This window comes from Chelonia mydas, chromosome 1 (genome assembly GCF_015237465.2).
Source record: "Chelonia mydas isolate rCheMyd1 chromosome 1, rCheMyd1.pri.v2, whole genome shotgun sequence".
In the NCBI taxonomy this organism is placed as follows: Eukaryota; Metazoa; Chordata; order Testudines; family Cheloniidae; genus Chelonia; species Chelonia mydas.
The window spans coordinates 189357694-189380929 of NC_057849.1; the positions used below are offsets into that span (position 1 = coordinate 189357694).

The window sequence follows — 23236 nt, forward strand, 5'->3', positions numbered from 1 at the left end:
GGAGCCTGTTACCTGTAGAGTAACAGCAGGGCTTGCAAGGCCTAGGAAGGGAGTGCTTGTGTTGCCTGTAGCCAGTGGAGTTGAGGAGCTGACCCACAGTGGGCACAGACAAGGTTTCCTTGCACTAGGGGCAGGCAGTAGTGATGTGTCTCACAAACCTGGGTACCCCTGCAGGGTATCACAGGCAGATTGGTAGCCCCTGTGAATGCTTGAAACACATCAGAAAAGCTTTTGCCATCTCTGTTGGATTTTTAGAAGAGCTGGAATGCCAATAAATATAGCTTGATACCACACAGTCCTTAATTCTCCAGGTTTCAGAGTAACAGCCGTGTTAGTCTGTATTCGTAAAAAGAAAAGGAGTACTTGTGGCACCTTAGAGACTAACCAGTTTATTTGAGCATGAGCTTTCGTGAGCTACAGCTCACTTCATCGGATGCATACGATGAAGTGAGCTGTAGCTCACGAAAGCTCATGCTCAAATAAACTGGTTAGTCTCTAAGGTGCCACAAGTACTCCTTAATTCTCCAATTACTGATTATAGATCATTTATTATATAACAGTATTACAAACTTGCTGGCGGCCCAGTTGGATGGGTGTCTCTTACCATATTTATGAATTGTAATAACTTTGGCATTTCTCTATTCATTCAGATGTTCTTTCTATTACAGGCAACTTGCTTCATGACCCCCAGATTAGCTGTAAACCTCAGACAGTTAGTCTAAGTTATCAGAATCTGATACTTGGCCAGAGCAAATATTTAACCTCTTCTATTTTATGAGGTTTCTTAATAACGGGGGTGGGGTGTGTTAGTAGTCTAAGCCTTGGATTTGAAATCCCTAGACCCTCTAGATTTACAGGTTTATCATCCTGGTAGAGTCAACTCAACCCTTCTAATGTAGCTAAATAGAGTTCTGTGCAGTTTACTGTATAGGAATCCTTCAGATTCAAACTTAAAACCAAGATCCTGTTTGTTCTGCATAGCCCCTTAACGAGCCCACGGTACTCTTGCTAAGAGTGAGGGTTCACCATTAGTGTTCCTTGCCAAAATTTCCCCTCCCCACATTGCTAAGCAGTGGCAGAGTGCAACTGGGGTCAAGGGGGAAGTAAGGGGTCATTGGTAGTGCTTGCCTATCTAATGGGTGTACTCCGCTGCCATAACCTCCCAGGGGGAGGGGAGAGAAGGGAGAGTAAGGGAGAAGCAAACGTGCCCCACATTCACCCCACGGGGTGGCTCCTGTCCCATGGCACTGGCCCCAGCTCCCTATTCTGTGTGTTGTGACCTAACCCGTAGGGTTATAGCACCATTCAGGTTTGGCCCGGCTGCCCCTGTATCATGACACAGGGGCAGCCAGACCAAAGTGAGTGCTGTTGTGACATAGTGCATGAGGTCTCAGCAGTGTGCCTGCAGTGTGCCCCATTGCCCTGCCCAGAGTGGGAGGCGTGACCCAGCCGCGTGGGACAGGAGCGTGGGGCAGGCTCGCTCACCAGTCTGTTTGAAAATTCATATCCTGGCTGCATAGGGTTACCAAATAGAAACTGAAAAAACGGGACAGGGGGTGGGGGGTTATAGGCGCTTATATAAGAAAAAGTCCCCAAAAACTGGACTGTCCCTTTAAAAACAGGACATCTGGTCACCCTAGGCTGCACCTCCTGTCAATTGCATAATAGGTTTGAAAAGGCACCACAGCGGGGTGAAAGTGAGCCGGTAGGGGCCGGTACTGCCTAGCGGTAAGAACCCGCACCGGCCCATGCCCAGCCCACATGGAAGCGTTGCCGCGGCCTGCCCTGGTGGTGCCCGTGCTGGTGGGGTCCGTATCGGCCGGGCCACCGACGGGGTGGAGGGGAGCAGCGACGTTAAAGTGCCGCTGCGGCAAAGGACCATCCTTAAAGCGCTGCCACGGCAAAGTGCTTTAACTTCACTGCCCCTTCCCCCTGTGGGCGGCCCTGCCGCGAGGGTCCGTACCAGCGGGGCCGCCGCCAGGGGAGGCAAAAGGGGCAGGGACATTAAAGCGCTGCCACAGCAGCGCTTTAAGGAGGGTCCTTCGCCGCCGTGGCACTTTAATGTTGCTGCGCCGCCCCTCCCTCCTCCCCCCCCGTCGGTGGGGGACGCCGCAACGTTAAAGTGCTGCCGCGGCAAAGGACCCTGCAGCGCTTTAACGTTCCTGCCCCTTTAGGCCCCCCGGGGGGGGGCGGGCAAAGGGAGCAGCTGCCCTGGGGCCGGCGATTTAAAAGGGCCTGGGGCTCCGGACGCCGCTGCCGCTACAGCAGCAATGGCATCTGGAGCCCCAGGCCCTTTAAATCAACACAAGAGCCCTGAACGGCGCGGGCCAGCCAGACTGGAAGGGCTGGCTGGGGGATGCTGACACCCGCCCAGCCCCGCCCCTTCCACCCAGGGCCCCGCCCCTACCAGGGGCCAGAGCCGCCCCGCCCCGTACCGGTAAGTGGCCTCAGTTACTTTCACCCCTGCACCACACATACACCTAACCACACCAGACCTGGAAGGCGGTGGGAGAGTCGACATCCCTGTTAGTTCTGCCACTGCTATTAAGCAGTGTGCTTTGTCCTAATTGGTTGGCTCACCCCCTCCCTCAGTTGTCTGCATTTCCGTGGCACTGCTTTTACGTGGTTAGTAAACTGCTTTGGGATAGAAGGCACTATGCAAATTCTCAAATTATTACTAATGTACACAGCTTTGATAGTACTGGTCGAATAGAAACATCAGCCGTCACATCTAACCTGCTTTATGTTCATTCCGATGCAGTGCGAACCTGAGTCTCAGCCCTCTTAAAATCAGTTGTGCATTCACAACATCGGAATGACTGTTTAAAGTACTTGCAAATAAATAAATTAGGAAGAATTGTTTGAATGGCCATTGGGAGGGCAACGTTTAGAGCTTTTAAACTAATTCTGAGGATTCTCAACACTATTCTAGATACAAAAGGATAATGTTCTTGTTAAACTCCTGGTGCTAGAATATTACCTAATTATCATTTCATAATGTCATAATTCCTTTAGTGCCCCATTTTTTTTTCTCCAGGTCACCGAGCTCTGGTGAGTGACTAGAGAGAACAGCCGCCAGCAACTGCACACCGCTGACATTCTAAAGCAATATCCTGTCACAAAAGGATGAAAATAAATTGCCCCGTTCCTTATGAGATGCAACTACTATTGAACAAACCCCATTTAAATACCTCATCAGCCTTGCCAGCTGCACACTAATGTCTTCTCATTACATCCAGAGCAAGAGCTTTCCCTTTTGCATTTAGTGTGATTAATCTGTCAAATTAAGTGCATAGAAATGCCTCACATAATCTGGTTTTGATACAGATGCCACACAAAATCCTGAAAGATTGTGTATCATTCCCTTCAGCAGAAGCATCATATAATTCAACTACGATAATTAACTGGAAGTAAATAGTGCTCCTATTTAGCCTTTCACTATTAACCTTTGGTTAGTAACTAATTATTTAATTTCCTTCTCTCCACCCAATTTTTTTTCGTGGTTTCCAACCCAAAACGTGCCGAATTTGGTTGCTTCAATTTAATTTTGCTGGGAGTTTTTAAAGATATTTGAAAGCCAACTCAAAACATAACTCCCCCGTCTCCAGTTTTAATGTCTGCTTGCTTCAATGCTGTTTAGAGCTGAACAGTTCTCAGGGGAGCAGGGGAAAATGTCCACCACTAATGCGCACACACATTGAGGAGTCTCCACTGACTCACTTGAGGAACTCCCTCCGCACATGATCTGTTGACCGTCTCTGTGGGGCTTTTAACCCTGTAAGCATAGTGAGTAAGGGACTGGGCCTGGGAATGAAAGCTCCTTTTCTAGCATGGCAGCACAACGCATGTTGAAACCTGCTCTAAGAGGCAAAGGTTGCTTAAAGAAGGTGATGGACTCGGAGCAGTGGAACAGAACTCTGCTCAGTATAGGGATATTGAATAAAAATCAGGAAGTTGCCTAATAAGGGTAACCGCTTAGACCAGTTTCACTGGACTAGTTACAGGCTAGCAAGTCCACATTTTTTTTTTAAGTTTTATTCAAATGCAAGCTTCTGGTGTTATTGTAGGGTCTATGTTGTCACAGTGCATTGAGAAAAATTGCATAGGAACTGAACAGTAAAAACTGGACCCAAGAAATAAGTTTTTGGTGTGTGAAGTTGCTCATCTGTACTAGAACTAGATGTTGCTGTTTTTGTTTTGTTTTTGTTCTGTCTGTTTTATTGGTTAGTTTTTTTGTGGGTGGGGAAGGGAGAAGGTTGGTTGCTAACCCCAAAGCTGGGTGTTTTAGGTCAGGGATCCATTTTTATCTGAATTCCCATGTTTATTTTGTGCAGCTGGCTTAAATAAAGGGGTTTGGTCTTCATTATCTCTAGAGTTCAGTGTTCATGAAAGTAGCTATGCTGATGTTCAGGTTTAGCACAGTAGAGCTGCCTCTTTGTCACCTTAAAGGAGTGTGATGCTCCCCGTGGGTTGCCAGGTTTGCGAGGCACCTCACTACCTCCTGCCTTTAGCATGATGAAGTCTTCTCTGTGCCTGTCATGGATCAGCTCCCTGAAACCGCCAGCCTCGTTCTCTCTGTATTGGTAATGATAGGCACACACCAACCCTGCAGTGTCCAGCCCCTTATCCACAGAACACTTACAGAATTAAGTGACCTGCAATTCCCAAGGGAACAGTACACACCAGCTTGTAAGATTCAACTCAGGACCATCACTGTGCTTAACACCACAGCACTTAGACATATTTGTCATGAAAACAAGAATAAGTTCATAATCAAAGAACAAAGACCCAAGTGCTAGTGAGTAAGAATTTTGGAAACAAATGGTTACATGTAAAACAAAATCATAACACACTTTCTAGAGACTAAACTTAACTAACAGGTTAACCTCCCACTTAAAGAAGCTTATCTCACCCAAAGTTCTTGTCATCTTTTCAACCAAGCCTGGCTGAGATCCCTATTTCCATCAAGCAAACTCACTGTCCTTTTACTTCCTAAGTGAAGGGAGCTTTGGTACCTTTTTTGCCCCAAAATATAGTAGAGTAAGCCTTTGATCTGCACCCCCAGATAGGGATCCCCCTCTCCTGCTGTTTCTCTCTTCCTGTTAGTGTCTTTCTGAAGTTCCGATCAGCTCTTCAGTAGCATTTAACATAAAATGCTAATAGTTGCCCATTGTGAAAGAGACAATACTCAGTGTACATGTAAACAGATGGCTGAACACCTCTTGTCTGACAGAAACCCTGCTTTTCGTCTTTGCTGGTGACCAGTCCTGAGAAACAAGCTGTAAGAAAGATCATATTTTCAGGGTATCTATATAACTCCTTACACAACATTCGTAAATGCATTCTGCGATGGTATTGACGACCAGTGTGACACCAGCTTTTGAGATCTCACATGACACGCATTGGGGAACTAGACTGTAGATGCCAGACCCAAGAGATCTTTGTAACTCCTCTGAACCCCCTTGCCAGTTGGCATTAAGAGGTTCTTGGATTACAGAGAGGCTGGTGCACAGCTCCTACGAATTTTTTTTCTTCTCTCCACTACTTTTCTGCATTTATACAGACCTGGGCCCATGGCCTCCCAAGAAGTTAACTGGAAACAAATTATAGTCATTGTAGGATTTTTGCCTAATTTTCTAGTGCTCTTTCCTAAAGTTGTACCCATGCTTAGAGCTGTGACCAGAGTAATCAAAAAAAAAAAAAAAAAAAGTCCCAGTGGTTAGTGAGTGATAATGGGCTCCCTGTTGTCCATGTCCTAAATAGAAAGAACAGCTTAACTCTTTCCCATGGAGCCTCAGAGTTAGCACAGCAACTTAATTTTATATAAGCACCGAATCCCCACTCCTGTTTGGAGTCTCGTCAGAACAGTTCTATTTTTTGTTAATCAAGCACTGATACTTTAAAAAACCTCAAATAAAAACAAAATACCCCAAGCCTGCAATATAGTAAATATACAGAAAACGCTCACACTGCCTCTCAGTCACCAGACCAGATTGGTAGAGACAAAATCTATCTTTTGAGAGACTGTTAGATTCGGTGATCGGTGTAAAATGTATTCTCAGCCCAGGTCCTAGTGGGCAGATCCCCACATTGCCAAATTCCTGTCAAGGAACCCACTAAATATGGACAGGGTTTAGGACTTGGGGGGAAATTTTTGTATTGCTACTTTCTTCCTTGTATCTGTTCCAGAGATCAGTACTCCAGCTGTTTTCAATATACAAAAAAGCAATTCTGTATATGCTTTTGTTAGAATGACCTTTTATTGTGCATTAGTATATGCTTGCTCTGAGGCGTGTGTGTGTGTGTGTGTGTGTGTGTGTCCACTGTAACATAGTTCCTGAAGTAGGGAGGGGGCATTCGCTCTATTTAAATATACCATCCATCTCCCAGGCTATCAAGCAGGCAACTTTCACCAACACCTATGCCTGTTGAAGGCATTTCCCAGGACCTTCACGGCTTTACCAGGCCAAACCACCCTCGTCGGGCACACCATCCTGACAAAACCAGGAGAGGTAATCCACGAGGTGATGTGACCCCTCCCGGGTTGAATGTAGGAGGTGCTAGAGAAGGAGGTCCAGGTGATGGTGGACCTAAGGGTTATTGAACGGTCACAGAGCAAGTGGCACAACCCCATAGTACTCGTCCCAAAGCTGGAAAGGACCCTTTGCTTCTGCATCAATTTTCAGAAGGTCAATGCCTTCTCCAAATTCGATGCCTACCCAATGCCCCAGATTGACAAGCTGCTCAATTGACTGGGAGAGGCCCAGTACACCCTCGATCTCATCAAGAGTTATTGGCAAATCCCGCTTGATCCAGGATCAAGGGAAAAAAGAGCCTTTGTCACCCCAAGCAGACTCTATCAATTCATCTTGATACCCTTTGGCCTTCATGGCGCCCCTGAAACCTTCCAGCGACTAATGAGTCGCCTACTCCAGCCCCACACTGAGTACGCCACCACTTATCTCGACGACGTGGTGGTATAAAGTCGTCACTGGGAGAACTGTCTAAAGCACGTAGCAACTGTTCTGAGGGCTCTCCCCAGGGAGACGGATAAATACTAAATACTAAAAATAGGGGTGGGGTGGGGTGAGGTGAGAGGTAATAGGCGCTGATATAAATACTACCATGGGATGATGCTTAAGGGATAGATACTCAAGAAATGCTCATTTACTTAAGGCTATCCCTGACAAAAGCATCTCTATCCCTCCCTTCCTCTGGTACACTTGCTGCTCAGGCTAAGATGTGGCTGAAGGTCTTTGCAGGTCTTTTAGTTTTTGCTGGTGAGGCATGATTAGCTACGTTGGTTTCAGTCTCACGGTTAGCCAACCTTTTCATCTTGGCCTGACAGCCTATCATTACTTAGGGAGTGGGTGGATGTGCACATGACAAATCAGCACATTCTATATTGGCATCCTCTAGCCCAGCTTGCTAACAGATTAGCTAATAAACTTTCTCAACTGTTGACACTTCAAAAAAAAGTCAGAGAAACACCCATGGAACCAGAGTACAGGAAAGACACAGATGTGATACCATTCTCTCGCTCGCTCGCTCTATTTTATTTTGGTTTTTGGAGAGAGGGAAGAAGGTAGATCCTGGTAATAACTGCTGACTAAGCCTAAAGTTTATCTGTAGTTCTATGAGAAATAAGCAGCATGAACTTCTCAAAAAACAACAGTGCCAGACACGTCGGATCACTTTCTTAATAGAATTATACAATTAGAGGAAAAAGGTCATGCACTCAGTATAATAAATCTGGGTTTCAGTAAAGCATTTTATAAATTGTTTCATGAAATCACACTTGAAAAATCAAAATTCAAACTGGTGTGGACAGGATACTGCCATGGAGACTGGTCATTGTCCAAAGAATCTCATACAAGAGGTTGTGCTATATGACGTATCAAATTCTGGAGAGGTGTCCAATGTCATATTGTCAGGTTTGGTATCAGGCTTGGTCTTAACACCTGCATGCAATGGCTGGCAAATTTCACTGACAATCTGTTTATCCCCTAACAATGAATGAAGAATCTATCTTTATATGATTATTGGAAGGGTGTAAGTGCTAAGCACCATATTCTTATCTATATTACACCAGTAAACATAATTCCACTGAGTTAATGGAAAAGCCCCTACCACTACAAGACACGGATCCAGGTAGCTCAGTCGCACCTTTTGGGCTTGCCTCTTCCTGGACCAGAAAAGAATTCACACCATATTGGAGTAAGGGTCTGACTTAGCCAGTCAGGACAGATCTAATCTTGCAACCCTTGGCTGTGGCCAGCTTGGCAAGGTTAAAAAAAAATTTCTGAGCACTTTGATCTCATTAATAGTTAGCTGTGATTCCCAGACGTCTTAATTGACGCATGTGTTGTCTGTCTTCAAGCAGCTGAATTACAGACCAGATACAGAAGGTACATTTTCACAACTCTTGGTGTGTTTGCCTCTCACATTTTATATATTTGTTTCTTTTTGGAGAAGGAACAGGAATGGATTTTAATAGACCATAAGAACTGAGAGCCACCACCTACAAGAACAATTTCTGTCATTTAAAACTTTCAAGCAAGGATTGTTCTCTTTAAACACTTGAACATTGTCCTCTATTTTCTCCCTTTGTACAGTCTTTTTAAAGAGTTGTTATTCGTGAACATTATTGTTTCATGTGAGCACCAAATAAGGGTTTTAGCATTTATTAATTGCAAAGTCCTCAACAGTCCAAATGCCTCTTAATGTTCTGGCAATAACTATAAGGTACAGATGATAACCTCTTAAATACCCAGGCAGTCCTTGCAATACTGTCTCTCTTTTATTATTAACATGAATATCGGCCAGACCCTTCAAAGGGATATGATTCAGACCCTAGAGGAAGGTCACAAGAAAATTACCCAACTGTGAATTTTTGATATGTGATTGAGATATGACTGAAGTAAATTCTCCTTCAAATTCTGCTTCACTTTCTCCATCTTCAGCACTACTCCATATCATAGAAACTACCAAACTGGCTCAGATCTGTTGACCATCTAATCTTGTGTCCCATCTCTGAAAGTGGCCAGCATTCCATGCTGCAGAGGAGGAGCAAAAACTGGTGCAGTAGGTGTGACATACTGTCTGGAGTGAGCAAGAATACCAACCTCAGGGCAGATCATTACAAACCAGGGCACAAATCCCACACTGATTGTGAGTTCTATCATTTGATTTCACAACCAAGTAACAAGTGTAAACTCCTCAGGCACTATACAGTCTTAACTTAGAGCCACAGACAGTCCCCTTGGGCATTCTGATCTATCTTGCCACCCAGGCAAGCTTAATTCTGTGATAGATTATCTCTTTTACACAAAAGATCACAAAATATTCAGGTTACTCCCAGTCCCAAAGGATCAGTCACTTACCCCAGGTCAATTTGCACCCTAGATCTCACACCGAAGACATGGCTTGTAGCCAATCCTGTAACAAGCTAACTAAAGGTTTGTTAACTAGGAAAAAGAAGTGAGAGTTATTTACAAGGTTAAAGCAGGTAAGCATACACACACAAATGAGACACAATCTTAAGTTCAAAAGTTAACAGAAGCTTCTATAATAAGCAAGCTTTTATGTCGTTCGGGGCTAACCCAAGCCAAGCGGCTTGGGGATCTCTTGCTAATATTTATGAATCTTTGTCCCTCAGAGTCCAGACAGCATAGAGAGACTCTAATGTCTTCTGGTCACCTCAGGGATTTATTATCTCCACCTCCATAGAGCCCAAGCTGATAGGACAAGCACTTCGGCACATGGGTGGGTGGTGGGGGAGCAATCAACAAAGTCTTTGTTCCACAGTGGGCCATTGTGGAACAATAGTCCTTCCTGATAGCCAAGAGATAGCACCTCTTCTAGAAAACCAGTGTTTTGCATTAGGTGAAGTTTTTTTTCCTATTTGGTGAGTTAACATAGTTTCAGAACAAACATTTTACAGTTATGGAGCAAAGACTGAAGTATCACCTTGTATAGCATGGGCTACAGATATAGTAAGTAGGATTAATACATGCAGCATCCTACAAGCATTTCATAAAGTCTAAATACTTCACACATTCTTTTTACACTAATATCTATCTGAACTATACTAACCCACAGGTAAGCCAGACTGGTTTCCAGCTATGCACTTGTTAGTGTTCAGTGAGGCCTGGGCCATTGGCATCGTCTGTCAGCGTCACAAGGTGGATGTTGGCTATTGTCTCCCAGGAAGGCACTCTGGCAGGCGCTGGTCCTGTCATTCGCTGCTGGGGCAATACTCAAAGCCTTCTGTGTTGTGTCATGACTACTGTTCCTTTATAAGTAGGCAGCAGTCAGAAAACGAATGGGTTCTGGATCTCTGGGGGACATGAGTGGTGCCACAGCAGGTAAACAGTAGGATGGTGGGACAAAGTTTTATTTACTTATGTTCTTTTTAAGAATTCATTGAGGGGGAGAAGGAAAGATACCTGCCCCAACGCTGTTCTGCTGGTGGACTTTACCACACGAACACCACAGGGAGCAGGTCTGCTGGGTATGAAGATGTCATTTTTCAGTCACTTTTTCAAAGCAGATACACTTTTTAATGAGCGCCATTTTGGATCATTAGTACCAGACATGCTGCTGGAATCCCTCTTTGGGGCATGGAAGTATACTGAGAAGCCATTTTCTGTATTCCATTCCAGATAATGCCAATATCAGCTGCTTAGCCCAGAGATTCCCCAGGGCTCACATGGGAGGTTATGATATGTGCTAAGGCTCTTTTCCATATTGCTTTAGACTGAGCTCATGTATTATCCTTTTTAAATGCCATGGAAGATTTTCACAGCAAGGTGCTTTATAAATGAGCTTATATTATATTGTATTAGATGACCTGCTTATGCAAGATTGCTGCCAGAATGAAAGCAGACTTTACTTGTTAAACACTATTTTTTTAAATCTTTCTTAGGATGGATTTATAGACTTTTTGGAGTTTATAGCTGCAATAAATTTGGTTATACGAGGGAAAATCGACCAAAAACTGAAATGGTATTTTAAGCTATATGATGCTGATGGCAACGGAACCATTGACAAAAAAGAACTCCTAAGCATATTCATGGTAAGCAAGTTATATACAGTAGCAAGTTCATTTAACATAGCAAATTGCCTTTGGTGGAGTGATTTGCCCCGTAGCATAAATGATTCAACTACTGTTTACCAAATGTTTCTGGTTGGAAATGTTCTCGCCATTGTTTATGCTTGTTGAAGTACATGTATCTGAGTATTTTATTTCAAGCCTCATCCTACAGGTGTATCGCTTGAGTCAAAGAGAAATACTATAAATCAGTTACTTACTGTGGAGAGATTATTTTGGTAAACTACACTATACAGAAGAACAGACCTGTACCAGCATAATGAATAGAGCTCATCAACATTTTCATAGAACAATGGCCTCTTCTCAAACTAAACTTTTTACACACAAAAAATGATGCTATCGCAATTTCCCAATTTTTGTTAAATTTTCCACAATATCAACTTTTATTGAAATAATATTCAAAACCGTTACATTGGTTTAAAAACCCAATTATCGGTAAGCAAATGCAGTTTTGGTAAATTTAATGACATTTTGTGGAAGAATCTCAAAACTATTGTGATATCATTTTTTATAAAAAATTCAGAAAATTTCATGGAACCAAACAATTTCAAAATTATTTGCAAAATCATTTCCCCATTCAACCAACTCTGATTCATAATAATTTGCATTTAAATAGTTTCTTTCGATTAAAATGCCTGAAGGTGCTTTGAAAACTTATGGAACTGTCTTAAAAACAAATCAAAAGTATAGGAGGACTCTTTACAAACAGGTAGGACAAGTTTCTTGCTCCAAAGAGCATACAATATAAATGAAGACTCAACATGAGTCTTCTCCTGATTCATTGGTGCTGCCACTTAGTGGCTGGTATCTTTCAGAAGAGCTGAGACCCTTTTAAGGGCTACTACCAGAAAGGAGAGATGTGGTAGCTCGGTTAGCCATATGTTGGCAAGATGAAACTTGCTGGAGCTCATACTTCTGAGCTGCTCTGAAGAGAGGGAGAGGAGAGGCTGGCAGGCCCAGATTACTCACTGGTTCCATGTTGAACCTTACGCTTCTCTAATAGAGGTGTTACACCTCTTGTGTGCTGGGGAAACTAAGGTGCAGACTCTGTGAGTTGGCCTTTATCTAACCAGGGAAATTGCAATGGTTTAAATTAAACTCATTTTTAAACTGAGAGTTAAAGACAGCGCAGCCCCAGGTGTGGACAATCTTATTTCAGTTTGAATGTCTTACTTTAGCTTAACAATCCAGTTGCCAATTGATTTAACATAAACCAAAATAAATCACTTATGCCAAATAAGATTGTCCACATGCTGGTTTGCATCAGCTTAACTATACCACTCACTTTGTGCAACAATAACCAAAGTCTTCGTTACACAGGAAAGCCGAACCAGTGTAAACCTAAGATGTGAATGTAAACTGATAAAGTCCTGCTCCCTTGCTGTAACCACTAAACCACACTTAACTGTGATAGGGTGTACTACTTTCTACCCAAAGCTTCAGTAGGCTCATGTAGAATGCTAAAAATGGATGTAATTTGGAGTAAGATCAGATGAACGCAGACTAACTCATGTAGCTATTCTTAAAGACTGGCTATTAATTAAAGTATTGCCCATAAAATAGCTCAAGGCAAGGACAGTCATGGTCAGATTCCCATAGCAGATGCTGGATACGATACACTTTAAATTTTACATATTAAGATAAAAGTAATAATAAACTGTAACTTCTGATTTTTCTGTACCATTAGGAGTGTGGCAATATATATATCCATAGCTGGTTATATCACACAGCTAATTTGTTGAGCATATATATTTAATGAGTCTGTTGGCATCCTTTACAATGAAAGATAGGCTTCCTGATCCATACTTGGTGGCTTTAGTCCCTTGATACAGAGGCCCACCTTTTTGATTGATAGCATTTTACTTAGCCTGAGGTGTTGACTTATCATTTCTGTCGCTGGATTGAATCTTGGGTGGCAGTGATTAGAGAGGAACACTAATCTTTCTACTTCATGATCAGCAAATATTTGTCCAATTACTTTTTTTTTGTTTGCAAAAATATTCATAGAAAACAAGTCTCACACATACTCCTGTGACTGCATGCAAATTTATGGGCATTTTGAAATGGCTGAGTCCTCTTTGCCTCTTCATAAGTGCTATCCAGTCAGTGAAGAGATTTACATGACCAATCACAAACAAATGATACTAGCTAATTGTTACAAATAACCCATACACTGAAATATGTTCAGATACAATGCTTGGGATTTTTAGATTTTATTATTATTTATAAATTTGCAGGAGTCAATTGGGTTAAAATGTTCAACATCATCTCTTTGGAGATGATTTAGGATGACCAGATGTCCCAATTGTATAGGGACAGTCCCAATATTTGGGTCTTTGTCTTATACCAGGGCCTATTACCTCTCACCTCACCCCACCCCTATTTTTCATATGTGCCAGCTGCTCACCCTATTTAGGAACAGAAAAAAACGGCTAAAATCATAGCCTCAGTTCTCTTCTACCAGTGGATCAACAGCTACAGTAGTAACTTTAAGGCCTGATTCAGCAGATCCCTTATGCATTTGCTAAGTGCGTTGTGGAACTGGAGTCTTAGGCATTATTAGTCGGCAGTACTTCTACATCACGTCACAACTGGCACTAAATGACAATCTTAGCAGAGAAGACTGTGACCGAATGGGACACCAATTTGCATTTTCACTCCTAGAGATAAGTCCCTCCACCAACAAGAAAGTGGTAGAGAAGCTTCTGTTTAACTCAGCCAGAGGATAAGTAAAGGCCTTCAATATCCAGTCTGACATTTATTTGTGATTACTGAAAAAAATACATTTTTTTCAACAGAAAAGTTACATACATTTTCTCACCATGTTCATTCCACTGTGTAAAAAATAGTTGTTGTTTTTTAAAATTGCACAGAACAGTATGCATCGTCCAAACCCACAGAATTCTCTAGGGCAGGATACATGTGCTGCTGTAGAATCTAAAGTGTGTTTCAGAACTGAGGTGTCACATGGTTTGAGAAGACCTTTTTAATGGTATGTAAATTAAATCTATAATCCTTCAGGCTCTGTTATGATAATTAAATTTCCAATCCTCATGACTGAAGATTTACTTGAATTCATAGCTGTTTCTTTTAGTGGCTCAAGTGGATTGGTGTGCTGATATGCCACAGCCAAGTGCCTTAGTTGCTGCCACGCCGTTTCTTAGTTTGAGGGAGCAAACCCTGAAAACGCTTCCTTTATTTGTGTTTTCAGGCTATCCAGGCTATTAATGGCAACCAGAGTATGACTCCTGAAGAGTTCACAAACATGGTATTTCAGAAGATAGATGTAAACAATGATGGTAAGAGTCTGTACCTCTTCACTTGACTTTGTCATTGTTTTTTCTGGGAGGAATATGGGGAATATTGAATATATATTGTGACAGAGTTGGGCCAAATGGCTACAGGAGAGTAATAGAAGGCAGATATAGCCCCAGGTTAAGTAGGTCCCTTTTCCCTGGGTAAGGTAACAGGGAAGGTTCCAGAACAATCAGGAACCTTCTGGAGACAATTAAGACAGACAGGCTGATTAGAACACCTGCAGCCAATCAAGAAGCTGCTAGAATCAATTAAGGCAGGCTAATCAGGGCACCTGGGTTTAAAAAGGAGCTCACTTCAGTTTGTGGTGCGTGTGAGGAGCTGGGAGCAAGAAGCACTAGGAGCTGAGAGTGACAACACGGACTGTTGGAGGACTGAGGAGTACAAGCATTATCAGACACCAGGAGGAAGGTCCTTTGGTGAGAATAAAGAAGGTGTTGGGAGGAAGCCATGGGGAAGTAGCCCAGGGAGTTGTAGCTGTCGCACAGCTGTTCCAGGAGGCACTCTAGACAGCTGCATTCCACATGGCCCTGGGCTGGAACCCGGAGTAGAGGGTGGGCCCGGGTTCCCCCCAAACCTCCCAACTCCCGGTCAGACACAGGAGGAGTCGACCTGGACTGTGGGTTCAGAAAAACGGCCGAGCTGAGGGCTGCCGTGAAGCTCCAAGGCGAGCAAATCCGCCAATAAGTGCAAGACCCACCAAGGTAGAGGAAGAACTTTGTCACAATATGTACAAAAAGATTGAAGTGATGAGTAGTAGTAGGCCTGATTCTTCTCTCATTTACATGCATGATTTAAACTGTTGTATCAACTAGAGTATCATCAGGCCCATTGACTTTCATGCAAGTAATGGCTGTAAGGCCCCCATATTGTTTTTTTCTAAAATACTGTGCATCACAGGACAACATAGAATTAAAAATGCATTTGGAAACTAAAATCTTGATCCACCATTTGGAGTTGGGGCAAATGTTTATAATATGAAGTTGTCAAACTTCTTCATTATCTGGGCCACATCTTAATAGTGTCTTGTAGTCACATCTCCTGCCAGTGGTGATCATGAAGACCACATCTGCCTCCCATTCACAATCACATAACATCTGTGTGACTATTACCACAATTGCTTACAAATCAGCAATATTAGGAAAATACTGTATAGCAAAGTCATGCCTTATCAGGTTTTTATTGTATAGCTATTGGTACCTAACGTTTACTTTCTAAAATAACCTGTGTGCAGTATTTACAGATCATAAATAGTATCCCCTTGGATGCACTTTTCCTGTCACTTGGCTCATCTTTTGTCAGAACTCAGATTCCAGGCTCCAAATGTCAATGTTCTGGACTCTACAATCAATCATATTGTTACGCTTAATTTTGTTTCTGTTTTGAATGTCTATTCATTACAAAAAATATGTATTTGAGCTAGACCTGCAACTAAAAATATAATATCACTAGCCTGTTTCTATCAGTCAGGTGACATGATGTGAATTCGAATGTGCTCTCAGGCAACCGCTCCTCGTGATGCCCCCATGTTCCCTCCAAGGTTAGTCCCTTCTCAGACAGTGACAATGGATAAGCTGTAAGGGAACAGGGTTCCCCCAGCTTGAGAAGAGGAGCCATCTCTTTCCCGCCCCTCCCACCCCCCGATTTTAGCCAAGAAGGGAAGCTGTGCTCTCCCTGCATTTAATCCCTGTAGGACACAGAGAAATGTTGAATGATGCCTTTCCTCATATTAAAATAGGAATAATCCATGGTTGTGGGTTCATAATGAAAGCAGTTCTTATGCAGGCGAAATTCCTATTGAGTTCAGTGAGAGTTAAGCGTATGATTGCCTGGACTGACTGGCCCTCTGGAGTCCCAATCAGTGAGGATCTCTTGATGTAACCCCCTATTCCCTCCCTCCCTCCTACTTATAATTAAAATATTCTCACCTTCAAATAGTTGAGTGTTCATACAACTGGTATAAACTTGGACAGGTTGCCTGGCGGTGGGGAGGAGGTAGTTCAGGGCAGACTGGTTGGGGGCAGAGGGAGGATTGACTTGAGCAGGCCAGTATGAAGGATGGGAAGTGCAGAAAGAGGGGAAAAGATGTAGCAGGTAGTGTGAAAAGGCAACAGCCAAAGGGTCCCACCTTGTAGAATACCCAAGCCAAGGGCAGGCTACAGGCAAGGGGATGAGAGGTAGCAGAAGTGTCTGGGACTGAAAAGGGGATCAACCCAGAGGAAGTGGGGCAGCATGAAAGAAGCCCAGGATACTGGCTCAGCTCCCATTTCACACATTGATTATATAATGACGTTGTGATGTACGGAGGAGGAGTGAAGACCATGCACAGGACTCCAACTCTCTGCCTCCCTGAAAGGCCCCCTTCTATTGTGAGGCCCCCTGAATGGCAGTTTCTGCAGCCTGCCAGACCATGTTCTGCCAATGGGGGCCTTTTCACTTGGTCATCAGCTTATTCATGAGGCTACCCAATAATACAATGTAGACTATTCATGTAAGACAAGGGTGGAAATGCTGTTTGCAGACTGTAGTATACTGAATATTTACCTTTATATACGGTTCTAGAGCGGACACTGACTAACTAAACTGCATCAACACACCTGAGACTGGCCTTTGACTTTGTTGCGGAAGGCTATGAGGGGAAATTTGATGTTTCTCCTGTTCCTGGTAGAAGGTGTACATTGGTTTTCAAAGATGTGTTTTAACTTCCAAGGCTTTATAGGATTATGGGGTCCCCCAAACAGCAGAGCTCCAAATGACCACTTCTGTTGCTTATAAGGGTTTTTCTGATGAGATCACTAAGCACCACTGGGTTCTTTTACTGCACATGATAATGCAGTGGGTTCATTGTAGTGTGGCTATCTGAATACACAGGAAGAGTTATAACACAATGGACAACATAATTCAGGATTCTGTTGCTTTAAAATCTAATGCCAACTGGTCAATTTTCAACAGTAGGGCTAGGGAGAGTAAATGAAGTGTAATCACGGAATTTTCAAAAAAGCCTAAGTATTAGGAGCACGGGTCCCATTGAAAGTCAGTGAAACTTGTGGTCCCAAATCACTGGGCTCTCTTGAAAATCCTACACTGAATTCTTAAAATTCATTCCTATATTTCTGTTGTTAATTAAACTGATTTATGTACCAACTGGACTGTAATCAGTAACCCATAGCAAAAAGAATCTGTAAATAACATTGAAACCATACCAGGATTCGAGCCTAGTATTTTGGAGGAGGTGCTCCAGTGCTTCTGATGGTAGACAATCAGACTAAAAGTAAACTGTTTCTTCTGAGTTCTGATAGCTGCATCTCAACACTGTCTTTAAGTAATTCTGGTGTTCAGCACAGACTCTGGAAATCTGGAGCACTTCACATGAGTCTGTCATTATCTAATCAGCATTTGTGCTCTGAGTATCCAGTTACAACACAGGCTTCAAATACATCAGGACTAATTACTACAGCTGAAAATAGATGTCGCTGTGCAGCCGACTAACTGTAAACACCATAGTTTGGAGGAGCTTGCCTGCATAAGTGTTATCATTTCCTTTATAGGGCTGTGCGGTTAAGTTTCGCCTTTATGCAGCTTTCGCTAATGGCCTTTTTCCACCCAGGAAGTGCAGAGCATTCACAGCTGCCGTTGACTTCAGTGAGAGTTGTGGTTGATTAGCTCCTCTGTTAACAGACAAAAACTACCTATGATCTGATTTTCAGAGTTTGAAATAAAACAGGCAGGGTAGGCAATGCCAGTTCCATACTCCCAGTGATCTTTGTTCAGATCTTGAGTGAGACAGAACAGGAAAATAACAAGGGACCCAACTCACAGAAAATAGCCATCCCTTGGGTGTTGTGTTAATTTAGATGGACTCTATGGATCCAAAGAGTCAAAGGAGTTAACATATCCCAGTCACTGCCCAACATTAAACCATGTTAAACAAGATTCGGGGTTTGGTATACAGGCACCTCAGCTTGCCTAGTGCCATGGTAAACGCATCATTAACAATCGTTTAACATTTATTAAAGATACAGGAAAAAAGGAAAAACAGTCCAAACCTTTGAAGTGTGAGATATTAAGTAAGGCTTTCATTTCAACAACATCCCTTGTTCCCTTTCCCTTTAGCTGTAGAAAGCTTTTAAAAGAAAACCCTTTGTTTGACAGTCTTTTAGATGGTATTAAAGATGGTAACAACTGCCCTTTTTGGGGAAAAGAGAAGTTAGTTGAAATTGACTGGAGTTGCCGTTGTGAAGTTGGATCCCATTTCCTGATAGACAAACACACTAGAGGGGAGAGAAAAGAACAGCAAAGATAGAAAATGCAGCTTTTATCTCTGGTGTTGACTTTCACTTGCAACCTCACTTCTGGAAAAACACAGGCATGGCACATGGTCTGTTGAGCCACTCCAAGAGCTGGCAAACCAGTACCTGTATCAGGCTGCTAGGGCATTGCTTTTAGCTGCCTTTCTGGTCACAGGTTTACAGCGGTATTGCAAAATGGCCAGCTAAGCCAGACTCTTATTAGAGAGAAGGAAAAAGGAGAAGGATAGGAAAGAGAAGAAATAAGGTGTCGCAGGAAAAGGATAAACAAGGGGACTGGGGAGGAGGGAAGGTGACAGTCTTTCACAGTCCAGATGTTTGGGATTTGACCAGAGTCAGTGGAGGTGGTGATGTCATCTTATTTTCTCTGAAGGCCCGGTCTGGTCGAGACATTTCTCTGGATCAGGTTGACAAATGCCCAACAGTATTACAGTAGATCCCGGGGTCCCTGGAGATGGTGGGAGTGTTAGCCATGATGGGTAAGCTCACTGCAGAGGTTGTCAGTAGACAGCTTCTTTTCTGCTTCTCTCCTAATTTACCTCCAAAAGTCTTTTCTTTTAAGACTCCCAAAAGGGATTGATGGACAGAACAGCTCATCCTCTCGTTATTTTGTCCACCAATTAGGCCTAATTTCTGACACATCGGTTTTGATTCACTGATTTCCAGTCCCACATTTCTCTTGTTTACCAGGCATGATCTTGACACATTCCTTGAGTTATATCAGTAGGCCTTTTTGTTTGGACTAATTCCATCTTTCTGTTTCCCTTTTGCACCTTTTCCCATCAACATTTATTGTTATAGGTTATTGTGACATTTTATAAACTTTAATCCATTTTCCCACAGTGATGCTCACAAGTGGGATAAATTTGTAAGCCCAATTATTACAACAGGGCTAAGAGGGATCTAATAACCTCTGGCCTCCAGTTTCTAAACTATATTTTATTTCATTTTAGGGGAACTGACGTTAGAAGAGTTTATCAATGGTGTGGAAAGCGACGCGAGCCTCTTGGAACTGATTTCAAAAAGTTTTGACCTTTCCAATGTACTTAAAGTCATACAAAGTGGGAGGCGGCATAGCATCTGAGGTTTTCTGACCCTGAGTGATACCATGGATACCATGTGATACCATGGATATTGCAGGGAAGATAATATTTAGTACTTTCACAGAGCTTTAAATCTTCCAAGCTTTGCATAGACAGTCATTGACGTCAAACTCCAGAAATAATTGTCACTTCAGAGATTTCACCCTTGACTCCATACCTTTCTTTCTTTCTTGTCAATGGATGCAGCAGCCACTGAACATGAAACTTTATCCACACACAATAGTAAATCTATTTGTTGCAGTACTACCAGCCTCTCTGATCACTATCAACACCATTCTGAATAATGGATCAGCACTGACAACAGTACAAAAATTAACCTTTGCAGAAGACCTTGAGCTAATGTATTGCTTCTTTTAAGTACAGGTTGTTTAACCTGCAATTTACAATGTAGTGATAAACCATTAGATAGGATTGGCTTCTATCTGGATCAATCAAGAATGAAGCATGGTTTGTATTAACTTAACATTTGCACTAATCAGTGCTTAAAATAGGAGTGGATTATCCGCAAAACACCTCAATCAGCTTACTGTGCCAGAGATAAACATCCATTTGGAAAAGCTGTTCTCGGTTTTATTACATCTGTAAATTAAAATGACTTAATGCTTTGATATTCAATGGGGGGCTTATTAAACCTAGTTTTCTTCTCACCTTAATCTTAATGCAACCATTAATCAATTCATTAGCCTTTGGAACTGTTGAGTTACACGGCTCTTTATGGAGTAATTATTAAAAAGTCCAGAAGACAGTTTAAAAAAAAACACAATTTTACTTTATAAATAATAAGATTAGTTGCCTGAGCTGAAAAGAAACTTCATGAGCAGACTGCAGAGGGAGAATTATAGTTCTCTCTGGCTCCATTGAGGATTGAGTCTCTCTCAAATCTGCAACAGGTTATCAAATTACAAGCATTATATTATAAGAATAAATTCTCATTGGCTGATCATACCATAGGGTATGACACTGGTGCTAGATGCTTTTGAAAGCACCAGCGTCATGCACATTAATGCTTGCATGGGCTATTGCACCACATAGATGAACGAAAATTATTAAGACTTGAAAATGAAAGTGTTTTTCTCCCAAATTCACTTCAAATCTGTGTCCAATTGCACATGATATGTGCCACATCATCTGTAATTATTATACCAGTTGCTGGTTTGATCAATAAAGCAGACAACCAGCAACACTTGACATTATAAACAGTCCTGACATTATAGCTTTGACATTTAAATCTTTTATTTCCTTTCCAAAAAATGGAATGATAAATGAGACTGCTGGTGGGTTAGAACTTTAAAATCTTCTATTTATTCATTATTGACACATTACTATGTCAGCATCAGTATCATTTTTTTTCCAACTTAAGGACTAAGAGTGAGCTTGAAAAAAATGATAAGGAATACTTCTGTTTTAGACTCTTTTGAGGGCATTTATAATTCAAAATGGGCTTTGATTTAACACACAAAGTTCAGTGTTAATAGTGTTATTTAGTCAATTTGAGTACAATGAAATTGTTAGGTTTTAGCCTATTAAACAAGTGAACTGATTATCTTTTAAAACTGATTACTACACATCTATTATGACTTTTTTCATAAGGGGTTTTTACTATGCAGAGATTTTTTTTTTCAATTGCCTAACTATTATATCTAACTGTAATGACATGATAGAAATGACCAGGTCACAAGGAGTGTTATGGTCTATGAAAGGAATAATGAACATGAGAAATCTTTGTTGACTCTTTGTTAAACTATGGGCAGATCTACTCTTAGGCCATGTCTACACTTTCAAGCTTACAGTGGCACAGCTCTACTGATTTTTCACACCCCTGAGTGAACAAAGTTTTGCCGACATAAGTGCTAGTGTAGACATGGCCTTAGACGCTGCAGCTATGCCACTGTAGCACTTCAGTGGAGTTGCTGCTTATACTGATGGGAGGCATTCTCCTGTTGGTGTCAGTACTCTACTTCCCCGTGAGGCGGTATCTGTGTTTAAAGGAAAAGTCCTCCCCTTGCCATAGCACTGTCCACACCAGGAGGTTGGTGGGTTTAATTGCATTGCTCAAGGGTATGGATTTTTTACACGCTTGGGTGAAGTAGTTATACCAATCTAATTTCCCTGTCTAAACCAGGCCTAATACTTAAAGGGGGAACTGAAATGCCAAAATATCATACATTAAGATTATTACTATTTTTATATTTGTATTACTGTAACACCTAGGAGCCCGAGCCAGAACCCCATTGTACTAGGTGCTGTATAAATACTAAAGGACTGTTTAGCAGAAACCCAGGTCATTAAGAAACAATTAGTCTCTTTCTGCTATGCCTCAATATTGCAGCACATTTGCCATCTCAAAATTTTGCTCATCATTGGTCTCTGCATTAGTTCTTCATATGTTTGGTCATGTACAAGGGTTTTTATGTATATACATATATATAATTTTTTCTTAGTTGCTTAAGATATATTTCCTTTAGCTATCTGAGGAGACAATTTGATGTACAGGTGCACTATGAAACAAATGCATTATGGCTACAGGTTTACCATTGATTCCACCCCTTTGAATTCGTCACCTGCTCATCTAGCATATGCAATGAAATTGGGTGACATCTGGAAAGTGTGTCAATTTTGACAGCCTAAAGGTTTGGTCAGAGCCAAATTACAACAACAGGTCAAGACCCTCGGACCCACCTGTAACGGATGTGGAGCTGTACTGTAATAATCTATGAATAGCGTATGTTGATCTGGTTATTGGAATGTTTACAGTATGGATATAATGGTTTCATCAAACGAGCAATGCAAGGAAAAACTAGCAGGAAGCCAATTATAGCTCAAGGTAAGCCACCTCTCAGCAAACGCTTGAGAGTTGTTACAGGACCATGTCAGAGGCATTTGGCTCGATCTCCTGCTGAGCCTACCAGACTGATTTTGTCCCAACTCCTCACTACACAGAAGCACAAAAGGATTATAGCAGTTTATAAAAGAATACCCTCTTCAAGAGAGGGGGAAATTTTGGGGGGGAACCAGGCAAAGACTGACACCTGCAGGGGACATCTGAAAAAACGAGGCCTGTCTATGTAACCTTCAGAATATGGTGGGGACTTGGGTAAGATAGATGTGTGTATAGACTATTTGTAGTTTTTAAATCCTTTTGCTCTTTTTGAGTTTTCCTATTGTTAAAATAAACAATACTTTGGTTTAAGACAGCTGTCTGGTAACTATTCATCACTGGCCACATACTCCTGCAGGGAAGAATTGCATGTGCCAAACCCAGTCGTACCTGTTGGTAAACACAGTTGCTACACAAGGTGATGGAGCCCAGGACGCTGTCTGAGACTGTCTACACTACCTATGTTAGGTCAACTTACAGCCACCTCATTAATTACTGCAGTAGCTGATGTCCACACTCC

At 42.2% G+C, this 23236-nt stretch overlaps 1 protein-coding gene across 1 annotated transcript in view; it reads left to right on the forward strand.

The window, feature by feature from the left end:
• Positions 1 to 21717, forward strand: part of GUCA1C (guanylate cyclase activator 1C) — a 36152-nt gene extending 14435 nt beyond the window's left edge. Inside the window, exons 2-4 of the mRNA XM_007057536.3 lie at positions 10928 to 11077; positions 14325 to 14412; positions 19689 to 21717. Of these exons, the coding sequence (XP_007057598.3) occupies positions 10928 to 11077; positions 14325 to 14412; positions 19689 to 19819 (369 nt within the window). The 3' untranslated portion in view covers positions 19820 to 21717. The remainder of the gene's footprint in view (positions 1 to 10927; positions 11078 to 14324; positions 14413 to 19688) is intronic.
• The last annotated feature ends 1519 nt before the right edge of the window (positions 21718 to 23236 follow it).